At 43.5% G+C, this 22,689-nt stretch overlaps 5 protein-coding genes across 5 annotated transcripts; 2 read left to right on the top strand and 3 right to left on the bottom strand.

Moving 5' to 3' along the window:
* Positions 1-503: 503 nt before the first annotated feature.
* BDW43DRAFT_318115 (Zn(II)2Cys6 transcription factor domain-containing protein) lies at positions 504-2,197 on the bottom strand (the record flags this gene model as incomplete). The annotated part of the gene is made up of 2 exons (XM_032048650.1): positions 504-1,898; positions 2,105-2,197. 2 exons carry the CDS (start codon positions 2,195-2,197, stop codon positions 729-731), a joined length of 1,263 nt encoding a protein of 420 aa, XP_031902560.1. The 3' UTR covers positions 504-728.
* A 3,765-nt stretch (positions 2,198-5,962) lies between these two features.
* Positions 5,963-9,579, bottom strand: BDW43DRAFT_309054 (uncharacterized protein; the record flags this gene model as incomplete). The annotated part of the gene is made up of 3 exons (XM_032046632.1): positions 5,963-6,550; positions 6,829-8,391; positions 8,482-9,579. 3 exons carry the CDS (start codon positions 9,577-9,579, stop codon positions 5,963-5,965), a joined length of 3,249 nt encoding a protein of 1,082 aa, XP_031902559.1.
* Positions 9,580-9,695: 116 nt separating this feature from the next.
* BDW43DRAFT_269478 (uncharacterized protein) lies at positions 9,696-11,009 on the bottom strand. Its single transcript, XM_032041236.1, has 2 exons — positions 10,392-11,009; positions 9,696-10,343 (listed from the first exon to the last, which is right to left on the bottom strand). The coding sequence occupies exons 1-2, from the start codon at positions 10,960-10,962 to the stop codon at positions 9,868-9,870; spliced, it is 1,047 nt and encodes a 348-aa protein (XP_031902558.1). The 5' UTR covers positions 10,963-11,009; the 3' UTR covers positions 9,696-9,867.
* Positions 11,010-11,191: 182 nt separating this feature from the next.
* On the top strand, positions 11,192-12,092 carry BDW43DRAFT_318111 (NYN domain-containing protein; the record flags this gene model as incomplete). Its single annotated transcript, XM_032048649.1, has 3 exons — positions 11,192-11,611; positions 11,688-11,861; positions 11,892-12,092. The coding sequence occupies exons 1-3, from the start codon at positions 11,315-11,317 to the stop codon at positions 12,090-12,092; spliced, it is 672 nt and encodes a 223-aa protein (XP_031902557.1). The 5' UTR covers positions 11,192-11,314.
* A 7,206-nt stretch (positions 12,093-19,298) lies between these two features.
* BDW43DRAFT_269477 (GNAT family N-acetyltransferase) lies at positions 19,299-20,264 on the top strand. Its single transcript, XM_032041235.1, has 2 exons — positions 19,299-19,739; positions 19,843-20,264. Exons 1-2 carry the CDS (start codon positions 19,334-19,336, stop codon positions 20,097-20,099), a joined length of 663 nt encoding a protein of 220 aa, XP_031902556.1. The 5' UTR covers positions 19,299-19,333; the 3' UTR covers positions 20,100-20,264.
* Positions 20,265-22,689: the final 2,425 nt, after the last annotated feature.

The raw sequence follows: 22,689 nt of genomic DNA, 5'->3' as shown, positions 1-22,689 counted from the left end.
TGCGGCGTAGATATATTTTTTGATATGATCCACACACTGGTATCTTGTCTAGCAGACGACTGTGCAGAACAGTACCTGATCTCGGAGCGATCCTCGCACTCGTGGTCCTTGTGATATCAGTCATTGTACTGTAGAACTCGTGAATTACTATCGAGATCGACGACAACTTACCACATCGTACCATTGGTAGACACCCAACCGGTAGAAGCCAGAACCATGTAGCCTCCCATGTAGAACAGCGTTCTATTATCACTGGATACGCATATGGTAATTGCGCGACCCAGGGGCTTTGGCCGACCAAGTGGTAGCCACTCTCAACTAGGGGAGTAGGCAGAAGCCCAGTCCACTGAGATAGCCTATGTTGGCTCCGTAACCATTTCCACGCCTCATGGGTAACCACCTGACTGTTGGGCAATGATATGAGGGCCATTGGGAAGCATGTGAGCTTCGCGCTGTATGCCTTTCGATATAAATGCTAGGTGGAAGGGCGATTAAAATTGGTAACAACAAAGCTCCGGTAAGGAAGATTTGTGGTGATAATCAGAGTCACATTGTGAGCCGTACCCGACGGGGATTAGATCCAACAGTAAATAAGATTAGTGCCTTATCAAAGTGGTTATTGCCTCATATCTGCATGCATGACGCATCTAGGGTCCGGCTACCTAGTCTAACACTAAAGGTAGAACAGTCGCAAGAAAGCTTATCTGCGCTATTACAACGATAAGCTACTAGCCGCGTGGTCTGATCACGGCTTCCGGCCATTGAATCCATTCAAGAAACTCTTCGTTCAAAGACGACCGAATGCCCTTGATAACATGCTCATCCCAGCCGATAAAAAGCCAAGACGTGGTCATATATTTTAATAAAATACTCCAGTAAGCCAATATAAGGAGCGCTAGCGGTTCCTTTTCCTCCAGAAGTACGACAAACGGCTCTGGTCGTCGGTATATCCAACCTATAACCATCGGCAACAAAGCTACACCGTCTCGTCCGGCGCTTCGCATCTTGTAGACTTCCTCAAACGTTTCCGGCAGGGCGTTGACAGCGTGGATGAACAAGTCCCTGTTGGAGCCAACGGCCTGCGCGTCGATCAAAGCTTTCAATTCGGCAATGTGAGTACAATGTTTGAGCAATTCAGCCTGTAGTTCGGAGGTGACATGTTGAATGCTATCGTCCGACTGAGGCTCGAGTATACCCGAGAAGATCTCATCACGCTTCGATGACAGTATGGAGCGAACCCCTCGCATGAGGACTAGCCATTCAGCTCTTCCTTGGTCGCTGAAAACAAGATATTCACCAGAGCGGGGACCGTGTCCGAAATACACCAGGGAGATTAGAACGGCCGACATATATATCAGTTGGCAGTTCTCGGAGTTGAGCTGCGATAAAACGGCAGTAACAGATCGGACTCCAAATGTAAAATGGTCATCTGCTTGCATTACATACTGGCGTCGCAGGTCTGGTTGCTGATGACAAAGATGCAGAGCTGCCAAGGCCAGGAGTAAATGAAGAATTGATGGAAAAGAAATACCCCATTGCGGGAGGTGAATGAGCCACACTCGATGTGAATCTATCGACTCTTCCGATAACGTACGATAGGTCGACGTAGTATAGTGATGAAAGAGTTCAAGATCCGCAAATGAAATCCCTCTCGCACTACTGTCGCTGGCTGAAAGATTACATTGGACGGCGACGGAGTTCGTGTCGGCGTTCTGGCCCCCTTCATTGGGTGACGATGATGCGAGAGACTGATACTTGGATTCCTTGAAGCGGTACCGATGACGGGCTGGTGAGGCAGCCGGCGCTGATGGTGATAGGGATGTCGGAGTGGATCTCGAGAAGTCGCAGTCAATGGAGTGGTGCAAGCAATTGGTGCAGGATGGCTTCTTCTCGTCACACTGTGATGTGTAAGTGGCATACCGAGGTAAACGCTGATCTACCGGTTCATATCCTCTTAGATGGAAGCAAATGAGAGAACGTAGGAATGTCCACATGGTGAGGCTTCCATTCCATGTAACGAGGGTATGCGATCGTAGAGAAAAGGGAAAAAGGTCCCCTAACTTTGGGAAGGGAGGAGAGATGTTAAATACAAACGGATACTTACTTTTACACGCCGTCTCTTACAATTTTTGCAACCGAGCCGAGACTTCTGATGTGCTCTGCGAGAGCGAATCCTATGCGTGGTTTCGCTCTCCATACCTGTGGTGCTGTGTTGTCGTATTCGTTTCTATTTTATCCGACTTGGGCTTGAGCGGAAATAACGAGGACGTTTGTACCACGTTCGGTATGTTCACGTGACCTTTGCTTAGTCACCCACCTAGATAAACAACTCACCTGAGCCCCTTGAATACAAGAGAAATGTGCCTTGCCAACAGGTTATGAGATTTATATATCTTCTTTTTAGAGCTGAGAATAAGTGGCTTGGAGCCACCTGTTTTGTCTATTCAATTGCCTCCCAAGGAATTGATAGTAATTTCAACTGGAATGGCGCCGAAGAAAGGAAAAGCTTATACTAGGGATAACTCTCGGGATTCTATATCTAAACTGGGCACTCCAGCAGCACGATTACTACCATAAGATAATAAATTAGAGGATCCTGTACAGTGTCAGTTATATATAGGGTATATAGAAACATCCTTATATATATTTCATCCCAACGCTGGTTGACGGTAAAATGGCGGCCAAAAACGGCAGCCTGTCGATGCCGTTTTAAGCACCCTTTGTACCCAATAGCATCTCGCATCCACGTTAGTCAGCTTTAATCACGTGGGTGTGCTCACCCTAGATCACTGAGTGCTCAGTGAGCGCTCATGGTGCGCTCATCCCTACTCAGTCCAGGCTTCCTGAGCGCTCCCTGATCAACTCGCCCTCTATTCAGTCTGCTCAGGACACATTACAATTATATCATGAGCACTTCCAGGATTTTCACCATGCATAACGGCCGCCTGATGATTATGGTACTCATACTCTACTCTAAGTGGTTATACATATATTTCCTTCTATTTAAGGACTACTCCTAACATTTAATATTTTTCTCTTCATTCGCTTAATTTTTATTTCCTGTGTACTATATTTTTTAAGGATTTTGCTTTTCTCTTTTTGTCTTCCATTTGATTTCTCTTATATTTGACATTTATTCTAAATTAAAGAGCCAGTCTGGCTTCCTGCCCCTTCTCCCTCAAAATCATATTTTAATAAGGAATCTCCGCTATGGGTACTGCAGCTCTTTGTGGCTTCAGGAAAAAGAGTATCCTTGGCCCAGAATACTATCGGCAACATTGCTGAGACCTAGTGAATACAGGCATTTCTCAGAAACAATATAGCAAAGCGACAAAGAATAATATTAAAGGCATTAAGGATAAGTAGACAAAGTGAGAACTCATTCCATGTACTAGAGTAAGCTCATAGGATGCTTACAGAGGATTAATATCAGGTACTGTGACTTTCTCAGGGAACAATGACTAGAATTTCTTGTGGCTGCCTGAAAAGAAGATGTCATGATCTTCTTGAAATAGATAATAACTACACAATAAAAAAGTTCAGCAGTTTACATGAATACTAGAGACTATAATATCAGCTGTATTGCCAAGCTGTTAGCCGCAGTCTCTATACCAAATACTACAGTGACATCAATGATGTAAAATCCATCAATGTCTCTCCCTGTTCTATCCACTAACTACTGGCTAGTATATGACTGGGACCCTGGTTTCCTTATATAAACTGGACCTGTCTGTCAGAGACAAATCTGTCATGAATATTAATAACTTGTATCTGGTGCTTTATCATCACTAGGTACTAGATATAATGCTACATCCTGATAGCAGGTAAATTATCCAGCTAGCCTTTCTTCTCCTTATTTCCGCTTATACTGCTAGTCGGCCAGGGACATTAGTATATATGGAAAGGAATAAGCAGACTAATATTTCATATTTCTATAGCTGTGGTAATAATGATAACAATGGAGACAAGGAAGCAGATTAGGAATTTAGAATATAATAAGCAAGGACCTAAAAATCCTTTGCTATAGCTAGATAAGTTTAATCTTGTTACTAAATCCCTATAGCCCCCGTGACCACTTAGTAATGGAGATTGATCTGAAATACACAAAAGATTACTATAATAAGCCTAAGCAGTAAGTATTCTACTGAGAAAAATTATTACTAAAGCTAATAAGATTACAGTAAAATTTTTCTGATATCTGAAGTAAAAATGTCAGTATTTAATATTATAATACTTGTTATTATTATGGCAATTATTGATAATATATTTAAGAGTAATATTTATTCTGTCAAGAAAGTTTTCTCCAGTTATATACTTACTTCTTAACACTCTAACTGTATAAAATTTTATAAGGACAAATTAAATATTCCAGTATATTAATAACCTATCTTGACTGGGTATAGGACTAGGATGTATGATATAAAGCTACTGAAATATTATATATATCTTTATTATCTCTAATGGCTGAGTTTGGCTGTTGGTATGATTCGGGCTACAAGACCGTACAATCTATAGCAAGGCAGAGATAAAGCAGTTAACAGTAAGTTATTTGAACTGCTATTTTGTTATATATCTATTTGGACATTACTGAACAGCTGTTAACATATTAAACCCCTAGATATTGCATCACTTCCATTTCTACAGTAAGTTATGGAACATGTGTATGCCAGTGTCTTCCAGAAGTATATAAACTAGTGAGTCCAGTGCCTTGTCCAGACAGTATTTCTTGGAATACCTTCAGAGAATATATTGATAAATATCCTCAGTTATCAGAGTTATTATATGGATTCTCATGCACCAGCCTACTTTGATAATCTTACATCTACATAAAGAGCTTCAATCTCATCTTATCCAGAAATAATTTATCTTCAAGGACTATGAGATTCTTTAGCTGCAGAAGCGAAAGAGCTTTATAGATTAAGCAAGAATACAGCAGGCACAAAGATTGAAGAACTTAAGGCTAAGACTGAGACTAGCCTATGCTATATAAAGATAAAATTAGAAAAGAAAATTTTTAATACTACTTAATACAATTGACATAAAGGAAAAAAATAAGCAGCATGACCTGTCTTTTATTAATGTCAATAACAATGAATATTGCCCTGAATCTGTCGTTCACAAGCTGGAGAAGCAAAGACGCGTAGCAGACCTGATAAGACTCTCTACCAAGGATCTCTCAGAGAAAGAAGCTCTAGACTACCAGCTTGTACTGGCAAATACGCTGATTAATCTCGGCTGTGTGGTAAAAATACTATCAGAGAGAATATTGGAGAGAATACCTGGGAGAAGATATGGCTACCGACTCTGACAGGGCACTTCCGTGCCTTCATCTTATGCTTCGCTTAGAGAGAACTATGACCTAGGTCTGAGATCACTAGGCGTACGGCTAACAAAGCCTGGAGGCTGCCAACCCCACCATCCTCTCTACAACACTGCCCCAGCGAAGGACCAAATCATATCAGTACTATACTATACTAAGCACATGTCCTAATCCCCCTAACCAAAGAATTGTTTCCCAGCCCAGGCAGATGAGATGCCTCACAGTAAGTGCTCGCCAATTATCGTCTCAGCGGCCTATATAAAAATCAACAGTACAGGGTGTTTGGAAACTGAAGTCACCACCTATTACTCTTTGATTGTTTCAGTAACCCTAAGCCGAAACCAAGCTAAACTGAATTTGGAATGGAATGGAATAACAATTCTTCCGTGTCAGGCAGTGTACTGTAATAACAGATAATATTAGTTACATAAATGACATGACCCAGATCTCGGCTTTTGTCCCTTGACATGGAAACTTCTAGACTAAGAATGAGCGGTGAGCTATTTATGAAATTATCTAGAAATCATTGGAGAGTTCTTATTTACAGGAAAGAATTGTATATAAACCTCAACTATCCCCGGCCCTTCTTTTGCAAAGAAATTATAAAATAAGAAACCGGAGTGGAATATAAAGAACATTAACCTACTGTGTATAGAATCCTATTATAATAACCTGACCACGCAGATACCCGAGAGCAATTGTAGCGTCTTTGACTGCATGACAAGAGAATGAACGATACTCAGCAGGGAGCCACAATAGGTTCTCGCCTCCTAAAGCGATCCAAGTATTCGACAAAGATACTAGGGGATTAGAAGCGGGTTCGTCCAGATATGACACGACCGAACGTGAATGACCCTTGAGCGTCTGGCGCTCTGTGCCAGTCATGGTATCCCAGAGCTTGATAGTACCGTCGTAGGAGCGTGACGCCAGAGTGTGCCCATCGGGCGAGAAGGCCACTGAATTGACCGAATGTGAATGACCCTTGAGCGTCTGGCGCTCTGTGCCAGTCGTGGTATCCCAGAGCTTGATAGTATTGTAGGAGCCTGACGCCAGAGTGAGCCCATCGCACGAGAAGGCCACTGAATTGACCAAGAGCAAATGACCCTTGAGTGTCTGGCGCTCTGTGCCAGTCGTGGTATCCCAGAGCTTGATAGTCTTGTCATCCAAGCCTGACGCCAGAGTGCGCCCATCGGGCGAGAAGGCTACTGAAAAGACTGAACCTGAATGACTCTCGAGCGTCTGTAAGCTTGGACTCCATAAATTTTCCATGACTGGCAGTCTTTGTATATGTTTCAATATTTTGCTATAAAATATCATTTTCACAATACTTTGGGCAGGTGCGAATACCAGCCCGGAGCCATAGAGTTGAAGTGGAGCAATTCCAGCTATATAAGTATTCTGAAGAGTAAATCTTTTTATATCATACAGAAAGTCAGAAAACTCTGTACTAATACATCTCTATAATATAAATCAGCCACTGCTTAGCTATAAGGTTTAAAGAGACTTACCCATGTGCTTGACTTCAGTGTATCTATCATCTCCACCGCATCAGATATGCTTTCAATTAAAGTTAATGCCTCTAACCAGTGAAGAAAATGCCTTTTTAGAAAAGAGAGAACTTCAAACTCAGAGATATGACCTTCACTCTGTTCAAGATGATACACCCAGTAGCGGGAGGAGTACTGCAATTCAGCTGTCAGGTGCTGCTTAATAACCGGAGGGTCGATATCCTTGCGTTCTGTACCGTAGCTTGCTAGGCCACAGATGTTGTGTATAAGCCGATTTTCCATAACCCGGAGACAATGCAACGCTATTTTCGCGTGTGTATCCTTCTCGTCAATATGGAAGTCACCATCTGTGCTAATTAAGAAATCTCGAAATGATAAATGCAGAAGTCTGACTGGCATATCTAAATCACTTGGAACATTAAGCACCGACCGGAATACCTCCACTCGCCTTTGTATTAGATATATAGGTTTCCCAATGAGGTTTGCAAGCGCGTTGACTGAAAGGGGACTGGCAAGCACAATAATAACACCTAGTATTCCATGGAATTCCTGTTTGAGCTGTTGTGACTCGTTATCGTTTTGACCAGTAAGAAGCTGGGTTAATATTGGTAAGTATGTTCTGTCCATCAACGAAGCAGATTTTGTTGCCGGATCTCTAAGAAATTCGCTCAGACGCTCTTGAGGTGACCATTTCATATCCTCAATAAAACGGCACACGGTGGCGGCGAGAATGAATAGGGGAACTGCGGTTTTTGCAAGCTTCTGGATATCTTGATCTCTAGGCCAGCTGTTTGGAAGTAAGTGCTTTTTCCTGATCTCCAAAAGCCTGTGAGTCAGAAACAGGGCTATATCATGTGCAATTATTGGCTCGGGTATTTCATGAAGAATAAGATCTTGACGGTCTGTTTCTTCAACTTCCCTAAATCCTAGAACGGTCGGTAGTTCTGGGCGGCTGGTCAAAAATATCCGTATTTGTATTGCTTCGAGCTGTTTCAATCGAGGTAGAAGCTGTATAATAGAGCCTATATCTTTTGGAGATTCACACTCGTCCAGTGCATCAATAATTAGTACTATGCATTCATCGCGTTGGCCTTTCTCTTCTAAATCACGTAGCGGATTGAGCACAAGCTTATCGAACTGTTCTTTAAGTGACTTTACGGAAATATCAGGGTCATTATTGAGCGCTGTCTTGATACTGGCCGCGAGTTCTGGGAACTTGGCCAGTAGTTGCCATGCAATTGTTGCAAAAAGTCGTTTTGCACTTCCCCGGTTACCTTCGCCTCTCTTAAAGAAAAAGCTTGCTCCAAGGATTTTTTTCCCCTTGAATAATGCACCCAGTGTTCGTGATATTGTCGACTTTCCAGTTCCAGCCATACCATTTAACCAGAATATATATGGGCTTGAGAGCGAAAGCCCCCACTGTGACACTTGTGCTAGAATCTCAGTTCGGGTTCCAGAAAGACATTGGCCTTCATCGTCTTCCATATAAGAGTCAAAAGAGGCCTCCTTAATTGGATGGAGCTTTTTAAAGATAATATTCTGGTCTATATTATCGACGACGCTCTGAGTATAACTTGGTACTGTTAGTTTGCCAGATTATTTGAATATAGATTGGGATATATCGTGCCTCTGTCTGTCACGAAGTTTATCAACCTCTGCAATCAAGCCCTTCGTATCCTTGATTACTTCCCTCATGCTCCTTGTCTCTTCTACCTCTTGGCTATCAACCTTGCACAAAAGAGCCCTGCAATAGGCGGCCGCAACAGCAGCCGCGTAATAATGCCAGCTATCTTGCTTATGAGTGTCAGCGTAGTCGCAAATGCCTCGCACTACCAGACAGGAAATTTCATCCATAATGCCGGCAGCCTCCATCTCAAAACAAACTGCGTTGCTATAACCTCGTCGTAACTCATCTCGGCCCTGGGGGTTCTTGACAACACCATTTCCCGACAGGATAAGGCCCCGGTGAATAATAGGCTGGTGATCCGAGCGTGGAGAGCGCAATAAGATCCTTCTTTCACTGGAAGCCACACACTCACTGCAATCGGACCCCTCGTTGATATGGTGGAAATTTATATCGAACAGGATATCATCTGTACAAGGCCGAGCAAACTTCGGGATTTTGGTAATCTTCCGTAGAATCTTTTTCAGTGGATGTTTCTCCATCAATTCATCTTCCTGTAATGACCCATCCGCACTTATTAAAATCGGTGGAGGCTTATTAAGGTATCCTTTCTGAGCAACACCACCTTGCTCGTACTTTACAAAGTCATATTGAATAACACCAGGATGTCCGTCTTGAGGGATGCTGATAGCGAGATCACCCAGGCGGATGTCATGCTTGGGGAGGTTTGGAATACCGGCGCCGATTCCAACCATCAATGCGAGTCGGACATTTGGGAACTGTTGGCTAACTGCTGTTGCACAATGGGCGGCTTCGATTGTTCCCATTTGATGAGGCCGGGCTATAACCACCTTGTGCTCAGCAATCCTTCCAAAAGAGTAAACATATTTTTTGGGTCCTATTCCTTTGGGGCGACAGGAATACTCTTCATCCAAAGTGTACCTGACTGCGACAGCCTCATATACCAGGGCACAGAATATAGCTATTGTGATACTTTCGGGAGATATCTGCTCAACTTCATCGGAGCTCGCTTCCTCGTTTGCAGTCTCTGATGACACTGGGGATCGTCTTTGTCGTTTTCCCACGCTGGGCTGATATGTTGATATTGTACGCTTCTTTTCTGGCATAGTTTTATTTCTCTATTAATATTAATCCACAAAGTCCTGATGTCAGGGGCAATACCATGATCAGTGATGGCTTGTGGTCAATGCTGTAGTAAGATGAAAGAGATCACATTCTAGATGAGGGGGCAAGGCTGACAGCAGATTAGTCACTAACTAAACGGACGTATGAATACACACACACACACGCACACACACATGCCCTGTAGTACCTATACTATTCATGAGTAACAAAATACTCAGACTTTTCTGTAGTCCCTTAACTTTCAACCCTTTGTGAATTAGCTTCATCATTCATGTTCTTTCATCTCTTAGAGGTGTCCCATGAAGAGGGTAAAGGCTTAATCCTTTGACTCTGCCGAGAATTCCATTAACCCTTTTGAGTAGTAAGTCGAATTCCAAGTGGAGAGGACAGGAAGATTCAGCCTCGCAACTGTGCCTCAGAAACGACTTTGTATGTGAGATATATAGTGCGATTTCCTCTGCAGAACAATTTTGGAACGGTTCTAAAGACGGCCAGAGACTTGATTTTCGTAAAGCATTGAAATATTCTGCTACTCGGTAATCACTGGTACAGTGCTTGATATACAAGTCACTGTTGCCGCAGGGATGGCATTTTCGTGCTGAAATCGGGTGAGTCCTTCCACAGATCATGCAGATCCTGCCTTGCATTGCGTGGCACCTTTGGTCAGCCCTTAAACGTCCTTCCACGGATTGTAGTTCTTCATGTATCTGATATAGTACTTTCTCGATCCCATTTGCCAAATCACCTGTTGATTGTAAGACAGTCTGCTCTAACAGTGTAAGGTGAGCCTTACTGCGGACTCCGTCAGGTAAAAACCTTAGCATATCTATAACCTCCCACTTAACAAAGAAATCAGGAGAAAGTCGGGTCTGGGCCTTCACAGATATTCCGGTAAATTGCTCTGCAGAACGAAAAAGGTGCGCAGCAAGAAGAAGGTAGCCATATTCCTCTGCAGTTCCAAGAGATGGAAAACCATAAAACCAGTTAATAATCCAGGGCCGGAGCGCCTTAATGCAATCATATTTATCACAATTAATAGCAAGTACGGCGAGTCTCTCTGCATCCATTGGATCAACCTGCTCTGGCTCCCGATAATGAAGAATTTCTAATATAGTCCTCATTGCAGCCGGATCGTCTCCATGTAGGGGTATCGTGGGGCGGTGTGAACTTGCGATCTGCTCACCCTCATAGAAATTGGAACTGAATAACTTTGCAAGCATTGGAGAGGCCAAAGTGAGAACCTTGGATGACACAAGAAACCGTCTTGCATTCTGACCTTCAACAAGCAGAATAACATTCCCGTCTGGATCGAGCTGTTCAAGGCCAAGGTCGTTATCTGCTATTTGTGCTAGAGCAGAGTCCATGCCTGATATGCTGATCTTGTATGCAAAGGCGATATGAGAGAGATTGTTATGTGGGAGGTAATACTTATGTACTCGTGAAATATGAGGGGTTTACTGAGGTTGCACTTGTATTGTCAGTACACGTGGTCTATACTAGTACTACTTAGGCAGTTACTTCTACCACCTCCATACCCCACCCACCCTTGACAATCAATTATGTATATACACCGTCATGACTTATGTATATCTCTACAGACCTGATCCCTAGATACATACACGTGATGGTAGTAAAGCTCGGAAATATTTCGCGTAAATGACGCGCCTCGAGTGTTAATCATGATCTGACTGTCTCACTTCATACACGTCCACAGACATGGTCGGTGACAGGTTTCCTAAACTCGCGGTTCTCATTGATGCGGACAATGCACGGCCATCCATTGTTAATTTCATACTCTCTGAAATCGCGAAATGTGGTACAGCTCATGCAAAGCGGGCATATGGGGACTCGACTAGACCAAATCTATATAATTGGAAGGATAAGCTCCTTGAGCAATTGATCCAACCAATCCAGCAGTTCGCGTATACCTACGGTAAGAATATGACCGGCTCTGCTATGATTATAGACACGATGGATCTTCTGTACTCTAGCCGGTATAATGGGTTCTGCCTTGTCTCAAGCGATAGTGACTTCACTCGGCTGGCCGCTTGTATCCGCGAGTCAGGACTAAGTGTACGGATTCGGGGAGTATAAGACATCCAAGCCCTTCGTCACTACCTGCGACAAATTTATATACACTGAAAACTTCGTGCGTTTCAATAAGCTTGTGCCGCATGCTGACAGAGTTATTGGGCCTGAAAGTCATTCGTCGACCCTACTGACTCAAAAAGATAGCTACTTAGCAGGCCAGTTACAAATGACAGTAGAAGCAGTCTCTGATAACAATAGCTAGGCAAGGCTCTCTATTGTTGGCTATCTTCTCACAAAAAATTACCCTGACTTCGACTCGCATAGCTATGGATATCATAAGCTCAGTGATCTTATCACTGCCTCATCTTTGTTTGAAACTGCCCGCCGCTCCTTACGAGAGGGCTTACCCACAGAGATCATCGTACGCGATAAGCGTCGGATGCCTAAGAGTTCTGCTAAATAGGTGGATATAAGTAATTTCTCCCTCTTTGCCCTTTATCACTATTGGCAATTGGAAGTAAATCTTATTTGCGTATATGTTTTTTTATCGTCCCCCTCTTTTATATAATCTGATGACGTTAACTAAGTACTCTACGGTTTTTTTATAAGTGATCGAAGCGACCATTAGCTACAGACGCGCCCGAAATCTCATTCTATACCTCACATATAATTTTTTGACAGGGAATAAGGGAGGGAGGGGGGGGGGGTGTTTATTTAACGGCCGTAGTTCGTGACGGGTACGGTTTCCACCAATGACAAAGGCCGCCAGGGGGTAAGCCCTGAGTGTCAACAACTGTGCTAGCTTTATATACATGGAATAGACTCTTTGGCGCATCTACATAGCTGCCGTGATAAAAGGAGAGTCAGTATACTGAAATTCTTCCCATAACAGAAACCCTATATCCCAGGCCCCTAACCCCGCGATGTTGCGGTTCCTTGAGGTAGCTACTTCCTCAAGTGTACAGGATTTTGATGGCATGGAGGGAAAAACTAACCCAAAACCCAGTAGGAGAAAGGGAAAAGAAACCTCCACGAGTACAGATGTCGGAAGAGTGGTAGTACTCCCACTCCTAGGGAGCTCCGAGGAGCAGTGTTGTCGTACCTCATGAACAGCGGAGATTGTAGGCCCGTAGGCTGATGGAGAAGGACGTGAGAGCCGTGCGGTTGGCCGGTATAGGAGACGTGAAAACAATCGAAAGGCGTCAGTATCTGTTCGTGGAGGGCCAGCTCTCTCGTGCTTGGCGCAGAGCGTTCGATCAACTTCCAGGTCGTCGCGGTATTCATTTCTATCTCCAAGAAATGCTGGGTTCATGAAGATCCCATAATTGCCGCTCTGCTTTTAGCCATCGCTACTTGAGCGATGTTTCCAGGTATCTTTTAGGCTGACTTTTCCCGCTAGGCGCCTTTTCTAGAGCAGAAAGGGAAAGAAGTCGAGGTTATGGTCTTACCTGTTAATGCCGATCTAGAGAAGAAAGCGATAGAACAATACCTACAAGAGAGTCTCCTATCCGGCGAATGTGATGCTGGTTTCAACAAAAATGGATTGCTTCAGTCATGTACTTTGGGCTCACTTTGTCCAAACACGAAGATGGGTGGCCCTGAGTATTATCCCTATTTTTATTACGCCCAGGAATATCATCATGAGCTCCGATTACGAAAAAGATATCTCGCACACAGAGAAGCGTTGCTGGATTTCTATTGGAGCTTATAAGGAAAGAGTGATTCTTATCAGTTCCTCAAGGAGTCAGGGCTGATTACTCAGTACAGGTAGGTACCAACCAATATATGGTAGTAAAGAGGTGCATGCTTACCGTTAGCAGTCATCTAAAGACAACACAATTTCTAGATGCAACTGATTCCTGCGGTGAAGGTATTCTGGCACTATTGCTGGTCAATGGATGGCACAAGAGAAACCTTCTTATTCTTGCTGGGCTGGCCGTCCTGATCAGTATCTCTGTCACTGCACTCACTACAGCTGTTGCAAGGGATTTGGATGCCGGGCTTACTGCGGGAAGCTACACTTCTGGAGTAGCGGCATTATTGATCGCGACCCTGACGTTCTTTAGTGCTATTTTATAGGATTCGCAACGTACTCTGAGAAACAAAGACTGGATTGTCTAATAATATCGGATACAGACCCTTAAGAATGTAGCGCGCTTCTGGATAAGCCATTTGTCTATTGGCTATTCGCATGGTTGACACTTGGACATTGGGAGCTATAAGTCTATCTAATCATCATCCCAGTCGCCCCACCCCGTAACGTCCTTGGCAATGAATTAACCACCAGCTAGTCGAATACCAATCTCGTGTCATCGCAGGCTACAAGCGAGACCGACACATACTAAATGGGGAATGAGCGCCTAGCTTTTGTGAATTGCGTAAGATGGCACTTGTGGGCCAATAAATTCAGGGGATGTACTGGTGTAGATAAACTGTGCTGGCAACTTCATGCAAGAGTAAAGAATCCTTTGTTCAATAATATCATGATTTCTGGGGTCTTCCAGACCTCCCTGAAGCACATGCGGATCTGAAGAGTTTCCCGTGGCCACTCTCCTTTTGGGATGTTGAGAATATACAGGTTGGATTCAAGGAGCTGATCATAGAGGCTGGTCGCTCTTTAGGCAAAGACCAGCAGGAAGATGTTAACGAAGCTCTGGTAATCTTCTCTTCGTGCTCAAAATTACAGACGCGTTGACAGGGAGGGAAAATGGCGAAGTTGAATCACTCTATCTGGAGACTGCCCGCCCTTGAGTTCGTTTATATCCCTCTCGCGTCTGTTGTCGACCGCTGCTTGGGCAAATATATGTACGATCAAATACTGACAGTTCAAACAATATGTTTTAAACTATAGTTATCAGACAATCATATGTACAGCTTCACAATCTAGTACTGCATAAAAAGGGATTGAGTAGTTCTCGGCATAGAAACATGCCTTTATACTAGTGATTTGGTCAATAAGAAGAAATTGTGCTGTACGTGCCTGCATAGCGAAAATGCCCGAGTGCCCTCAACATTCTAGCAGAAACTCAACGATCGCTGCGATACACCGGTGAAGCCCCAGAAATACCCATAAATAGCCCTTGTGTATCGATGTAAGGAGTATAGATAGAACAGGAGGGATAAGTTAGTAGAGCAGTAAAATTAATATTTGACACTTTATTTAAACGCTTTGTAGATATAGAAACTGAAATTTGTCCGTTATCCTGGGAGGACCACTCGTATACGTGACAGGCGGAACAGATGAGAAAAAAGCAGTATGGTGGCATGTCATCTATCAACGCAAAACGGCAGATCAGAGGTGGGGGATCCTATTACAATCGAGGATATCGACAATCGAACTACGCTAAGTCTTGGGTTCATCTTGTTGGCACTCCCTCAGGGCTGCAGTAGTGCATAATATCAACCAGCCTTCCTCTGAATTACAATAGTACCCTCTTTTCCGCTCTTCAGGGAAATACGGTATATAATTGGGGAGTCCTTCGGAGGTGGCAGTTCTACCGTACGAGGTTAATTTTGTGTGTACAGTACCGTATTAATATGCTATGTTAGCCACAAAGCCCAAGTTCAATGGCATTTTTAACCTCCAATATTCTAGCGAGACAGCTGCTGAACGAATAGGGAAACCATCAAGGTACTTATACGAAATCAGCAAGGCGTCCAGAATAATGGTTGATCTAAGGGAGGCATTCTTGATTCGATGTACTATGTTAACTGGAGCCGATGGGCGCCACTAAGCTGAAAGTATCTCCAGCGACTTTCAGGGATGTGCGGCAGCACAAGGCCTGCAAGATTTGCATGACATGCAGGAAGCGGAAGGCAATGTCTCTGTCCTATCAAGGCAGAGACGGGCACTCCCCACGTCCTTTTGCGAGGAGGTTCACCTAAAAGGGCGACGGACAGGCCAGCGTATGGACGCGTTCCTGAGACAGAACGCGCTGTACTCTCAATACTTGCCCAACACATATACTACAAATTCCTCAATATAACCTACGACACTGGCCTAGTTCAGAATGGCCAGTGATGTCTGCCCCAAGTTCTATGTCACAGGTTATTGATGGTGTGAGCGGCCTGGCAGCCGAGAGTAACGGAAAGTGAAACGAGAACCCCACCTCTCAGTAGCAGACTGGCTCTACTGAAGCAATATATTAAACTGTATCAGATATAGGAAGAGGCAGAAAAAATCTTCTTAAAGTAGATATATGTGTGTACTTTTATGCGCTTGTGGGGACCTGCTCAAGACACACAGCTTCCGCTACAGTTCTGATATTCACCAGAGATCCTGACAAGGCAATATAGGACTCGGTCGATTCTCGAATACCTGGTATATTCGTACTTACAGTTCTTCACTGGTGTTTATTTCCAGGCACTATAGTCTGAAAGTACTAACTAATCCATGCTAGCCGCACTAAAAAAAAATAAATAAGCATATTACAACCGAAAGAATAATAAAAGCCGCCTGAAATTTCGCTCTTCTTCTTTACAGCTTAGTAAGGCTTACCCAGTGTCGCTTGTCCCATGACTATGTACAGTAGCAGAAATGGGTTCATACTACAATACTCTGTGGAAAATGCCGAGGTATGATTGAACATTAAGTATCCTATAATCTGCTAACTAAACATATAACTGAGTGTCAACTACCAACTGTCTTATCATATATACTAGCATTTCTCTATTTATATTTTACTCAGAAGTGTGACTTATATCTAGTTAAGTTAGAACAGTCTTTTTGTTAACTAACATATATCTATGTAGAGTGAACCCCCCGCTTCAAGCAAAGCCCTGGACTTCTAGACTTGGGTAGTTTTATAGATGTTTATGTTGTACGTCAGTATGTGGCAAAATAATTTAGGCGAATAAAGCCAGCTACACTCGAGCTGAAATATGCCTCAGACAGACCTTATCCTTTGGATCTTGGGACATGTTTGTACCATCATAGATTTTGTGTCCATTTTAGCCATACATCTACATCAAATGCGGCATCTAGATTAGGAGCTGGCCTTGAAACACTAGTCCTAACTAGTGTATTCTTATGAGTACTTTTAAGGACTGTTTTCTCAGTAAGTCTCTTCTTAGGCTTTTTATATTTCTTCTGGATTATCCTGTGCTCCTCAGCCATGCATACGCCTTTAAAATAGACTTTCTGATCTGAAATAATCGTATATTAGTGAGATTTAATAAAACAACAGTTTTAGGTTGACACTCTAGATCAGAGCATAAGCAAGTATTAATAAGATTTATAAGCCCTGGAGAATACATCACTTGTAGACTGTCGCGTTTATATTTCCCATCTAATATTTTGTCGAGTATCTCTTTATCCGTCTTACCATCAAACGGATGTTATAATTGACACATTTCATATACCGTACAGCCAAGTGCCCAGACATCTGAGGCCGAGGTGTACTTCTTCCCGCGATGATGTTCAGGAGACATATAATAACCTGTGCCACTGTGGGACGTAGCGAAAGTCTGGGGAAATACAACTTTTACCAATCCAAAATCACCCAGCTTTACTGTCTCATCTTCTTTGCAGAAGATGTTCGCTGGTTTCAAATCACAATAAAGGATCATGTGGTCCCTATTAACTGGTGAGGTTTTGAGAAAGTCAGGCGGGTTTGTGCCGTAGTGGCAGCGGTATAACGCCATAACCAGTTGTGCAAATATGCGCCACGTATGCTTCTCTATCAAATTTTTGGCTTGCTTCCTCTTATTAACCAATCCTTTTAGATCTCCCTTACCGCAGTACTCCATGTAAATGTATACAGTCTCGATGTTTTTAGCGTGGTCCATACCGTGGTACCTGACAATATTTGGATGTTCCAGAGAACAGAAAATCCTAATCTCATTTTTAATTAACTCATGTTCTTCTAATTTTCCTTTGTATTTAATCTCTTTACGGCAAAGTATCTTCCCTCATCAATTTCAGCCCTGTAGTATTTATCTGTGATCTGAGGCCTGTACTTACAGCTCCATTCAATTTGCAATGGACTCTGTTCACCACTCCAAAACTGCCACTCCCTATCTGTACATGTTAATTGTGCCGCATCTCAAGATATACAGAGGAATACAGGGTCACCTAATTCGTTCAGGATTTCATAATTCTCTGTCGCTGGTGGTCTGTGTGCCATTCACTTGAGGTGTATGGATTTGGAAGGGGCAGTTAAGCGAAGGCGCCTCAATTGAAAAAAGCCCCCACGTCAACTAGCATATAATGGTTTTATTTTAGCATACATCAATTACATCAATTACGAAAATAGTTCATCCGCTTCCTGTCAGGGCCTAGGCTGAATCCTGCCTGGGGCACCAAGTCTACTTTATTCACTGTTGATTTAATCTTACAATATAAAATCCCACAGTTCCTGTATGATAGAATTATTTCTCTCATCCTTCTCTACATTTGATGTTTTGTTAGATCGCCATGTTAGATATAAATGATATTATCTTCTAATGTGAATAGGATCAACTTCCATCCGATGCTCGCCACGCCCACTTGAATCAAGAATTCAGTAAAATAAAATAAAGTGAAAAATAAATGAAGAATAAAATTCAAAATTCAAAAACCGCTTGGGCTATAATTTCATAAGTGTCACGGGTTTAAGCAGATCTAGTAGTAGCTTGAATTCGGTTGCTGACCAGGCATTATCGATTCGGTACATACGGGAAGCAATCAGGAAAACCATCAGGCTGATGGGACAGACCTTATCGGAAATGGGCTAAAAAGCATAATCCTATATAAAGGCTCTGAAATGCAAAGATTCCTCCGCTTAGTATACCTTACAACAATGTATATTGCTTGTATATAAACCGCTATTCTTCGGCACTAGGCTAGGGTTTCGCGGGGGCCGTCAGGCCGTCATTTAACAAAGGATAAGCTGCTGTAGCACGAAGCTAAAAATATTTATCAGCCGGTATTAGCTTGAAACACAGGAATCCTATACAGTGCAATCGCTACTTAGTAGCAAAAGAAGATACTAATTTTCTGCCGATATAAAGTTGTAGGTCAAAGCATCAATCTGCGGGGGAAAGGGTTAATTTTTATACGACAGCACGCATGAGATAAAGATAACTGCCTGTAGGCCGGTCACCTACTAAAGATATGTGTAGGAGGATGCGACACCTCAATAGATGGGAGTAAGTTGAAAGGGCTAAGAAGGTTTTATGATACACAACTGGGGATGTATTCAGTTCACACAGAAGGGGAGTTTATGCTGTAACTTGGATACACAAGCTCCATTTACACGGTGTGAGGCATACAGACTGGGATCTAGTACTATGTAACCACTTGATTTAACTTGCCCACAGTACCCACGAATTCAAAGGCACCCAGTATGGTGCCCTTTTGATTTTGAAAACAACATAGCCTCATCCATATTCTCTGTCTATTGGACCTGACTGTTTATTGCGACTATCTACCCGGTGGAGGAACATAACTTATCCGGCCTCAATTGTTCTTGGCGCGATTAAATCCGTGTAAATTGATAGCACGCTTGGAATTGGGGAGCAGGGGTCCCCATATATTGGAGAATGTCTGAGTCCCGGAGAGTCCGAGCCTATCAACGTCACGTCTTACCGCTAGCTTCATTGACGCTCTAAATTAGTAGGTAGCAAGCATAATCGCCGAAATACGGGTTATCGTCTCCACTAGTACAATCTGTGAAACAATCTAAGTCCATGCATCCCTCTCAGATTAAAGAAACTGCAATCCCCATGTCCCGAAGCAACCGCATATCACTCCATCGCGTCCTGCCCACGGACGCGTCCGTCCTGGCGACAATTCACAACAATGCCTTCCCCGATGATAATTTCCTCAAGCTTATATACGGCCCTCCAGAGGAAAATATTGTAGGCTTGGCCAAAGAACTTGAACAAACCATCCGTGACAACCCCAACGCTCGGTTCCTAAAGGCCGTAGATAATGAGTCTGGAAGCATCGTGGGTTGGTCGTGGTGGAGTATCTACCGCGATGCGGAGACCCATATAAAAGCGACGGAAGATGCACTGAAGAAGAGTACTACGCCGCCGCCGGGATCGAGATGCCCGCAGGCGTATGTGGATTATCGTCGTATGGTCGTGCAGAAGCGGGAGAAGTGGATCGGGGGCAAAGCGGTTGCCAGTGAGTTTCTCTACGCTTTTGGAAGACTTTCTCGCACAAGTTTGACTTCATGGAATCCATTTTTTGGCCAAGTGAGTGGATGTGGCTAATTAATATTATATAGTCCTGCAAGTCTTGGTGGTTCTTCCCGAGTACCAAGGTCGTGGAATCGGAACCAAATTACTGATGACTGGGGTTCAAGAAGCGAAGGATCTACGTTTACCGGCGTGGTTGGAGGCTTCGCCGGCTGGGTATGCGGTTTACAAGAATTGTGGGTTCCATGATGTCGGCGAGAGTCTTGATTTTGACTTGGTCAAGTATGGTGCCGTGGGTGGGAGGCAGGGGTATTGTATGTTGATGGACCATGATGGTACGAGTTGAAGCGCGACCGGGCTCTGTTTTCGTATTCATTTGTTTTTTTGCAATCCTCATTTTGAAGTTAATGATTTTGTTTTTACTGTTCAAAATAGTATACCATGTAAGGTGCCAGGCTTCCTTGGGCGGGTGATGAGATAACATATGGAACCTTCCCAAGGATGCTGCTTCAATATATACATGTCCTTGAAACTGCCGAGTCCTCTCACATCTGCCCTTGCTACAAGGTTTCTGGAAATCGTTGTTTATTCCTTGTTGTGTATCCAAAAAGGACCTCAGTTTATCATTTATTTTGTCAATTCTACAACCCTATTATGGCTTCAAAATGTATTGAAATCGAAAACCGTATCAAGGAGGCCTGTATAGCCTATACTAGCAGAGAAATCACAAAAATCGCACTATTGGCGCGTGAATTTAATGTGCCTTATAAACGCCTACTTGCTAGAATTCAGGGAAGAAATTCTTAATTAACCTGCCCAAGCACTAATAAAGTGCTTGGTGATTCCCAGGAGGAGGCCTTGATTCAATGGATTAGTTGTTAGGCGCACTTTACAGCGCCTGCGGTTGGTATATTCTTGATAGAATACAGTCCCTTAATACCATAATTTATTGATATCAATGTGGGTAACTAATATATTTACTGTATTTTATCTCTTGGCAACCCGCGGGCTAACCCGTTGACCCGTGGCCATCCAGGGAAGTAACCCGGCCCAAGCCGGGTTATTGGACGACCCAGCCCATTTCTTGGCGGGTTGGGCCGGGTTTCGTGGGCTGGGCCTAACAAGTCTAACTACTGCTCAAGATGATATATCTCTTTAAGGATAAAGCATAGAGTCAGAGTAAAGCTATCAGCTATAATATACTTAGTTATTGAGATTATTTTATCTATCTATCTAGTTAGATTATTTTTTACAGCTTGTATAGTCATAACTTTTTAACTCTTTCCTAATTTCAGTTGGAAGCCAGTTTTACCAAAGTTATAGATATTCTTGAGTGGAATCTGCTTAATAAACTGCTCAAAGTAATTGTACCAGCACTAAAGAAAGTATATATCTCCTGCTTCAAGATAATTCTTATCTCTCAGCCTTTACTAGACTAGCTTGAACTCCTCTGGAAGATATTTAATAAAGCGAGAAACCGCAAAAACAAATCACACACATCTCGAAAAAAGAAAACATTGCCTAATCAGGAAAACTAAAGACTATACTTGCCATGCATATGATACGAAACACATACCTCAAGGACTGAATCTGCCTGGTGTGGCCCCGTAGTTTCCGCGCAACGCCATTTGTCTCCAAATCGAAGATGACTACGGTACCATCAACCTGTACGAGAGTCAATAAAATGATTGGCTGCGAGTCAGAAATTCTGATACGGCTAGAAGAAGGGAATACGGACGACTTTGTTCTATATTTTTATCTGTGGAGCTTAGGAACGACAATATCGGGCAGAGCAATCTCTATCTATAGACTTCGGTGAACACGGTCGAGTCAGTTGGCTCTCTTTTACTAGTAGAGCAAAGCAAAAGCCATTTAACAGGGAATCAGAGAGGCCTGCTATGCTAGGCTTGAAGAACAGAAGGATAACATGTGTCTGCAAATGGCGAATGAATTTCTTAGAAGTTAAGAGCAGTGGGAAATGACATTGGTTGACAATTAATTCACTTGAATTCCGTCTAACAGTCGGGAGCGCCAGTAACATGCCCCTGTCATGGGATTTTTCACCAGTGTGGGCAAAAGAGTGACTTACTTGGAAGAACTGCGTAGCAAAAAAAGTCCGCGGCTGGGCATCTCTCGCAAGCGATCCCAATTCAAGGTCCAGTGGCACTGCGCGAGCTCGACAAGAAGAGTACATGGCAATCGATAGACTCCCCAAAGTCTTGTTCTTTCGACGTGTTCGGAACCGTCGTGGAATGGTTTCCATCCGTCATGAGGGAATTGCAAGAAGCTACCGAACATGTCCTTCATTGATCCCTGCAAGCCTATACCTACGGACGAACGTGCACGGGTCTTGCAGATGATATTTACGGATTGGCTCTCGATTGCAGAGGATTGGCGTGAATCCTACGGTCGGTTTACGGGGTAATTCGGGCCCTTCCCAGGGGTTCGTCTCAGTCGACCAGCGTGCTCCATTACACGCTCTATCCGAGCTACTCCAGCAACGGGGAATCAAGTGCCTCTTCATAGAGAGCGAGAAATGGGACCTGGCTTTCTGCTGGTACCGACTTCGTCGGTGGCCTGACAGTGTGCGGGGTTTGGAACTATTGAGCCGAAGTTCCTTACCAAAGGACCTTTGACGTTATGGCTCCTTGCCTTTTACAGATATAGCCAGCGCAGAGAACTTCGGAGCCTATAAACCTTCGCCTCACGTGTATCGCGGAGCGGCAGCCCGCTTCGAGTTGGGCCCCAGCCACTGCGTCATGGTGGCAGCCCATCTCGATGACCTGAAGTCGGCCAAAGCACAAGATTTTCAGATAGTCTATGGTGAATGATTTCAAGAAGAGATGAGAAACATGTGACTTGGGCAAAGAACGACGGATATGTGGATATCTACATCGCTCTGAACGAGGGCGGTTTCGTTGAGGTTGCGCGACGAC

This window comes from Aspergillus alliaceus, assembly GCF_009176365.1.
Source record: "Aspergillus alliaceus strain CBS 536.65 unplaced genomic scaffold BDW43scaffold_11, whole genome shotgun sequence".
Lineage (NCBI taxonomy): Eukaryota > Fungi > Ascomycota > Eurotiomycetes > Eurotiales > Aspergillaceae > Aspergillus > Aspergillus alliaceus.
Note: the sequence above shows the minus strand (reverse complement) of the source record. Positions and strands in the feature narration are given on the sequence as shown.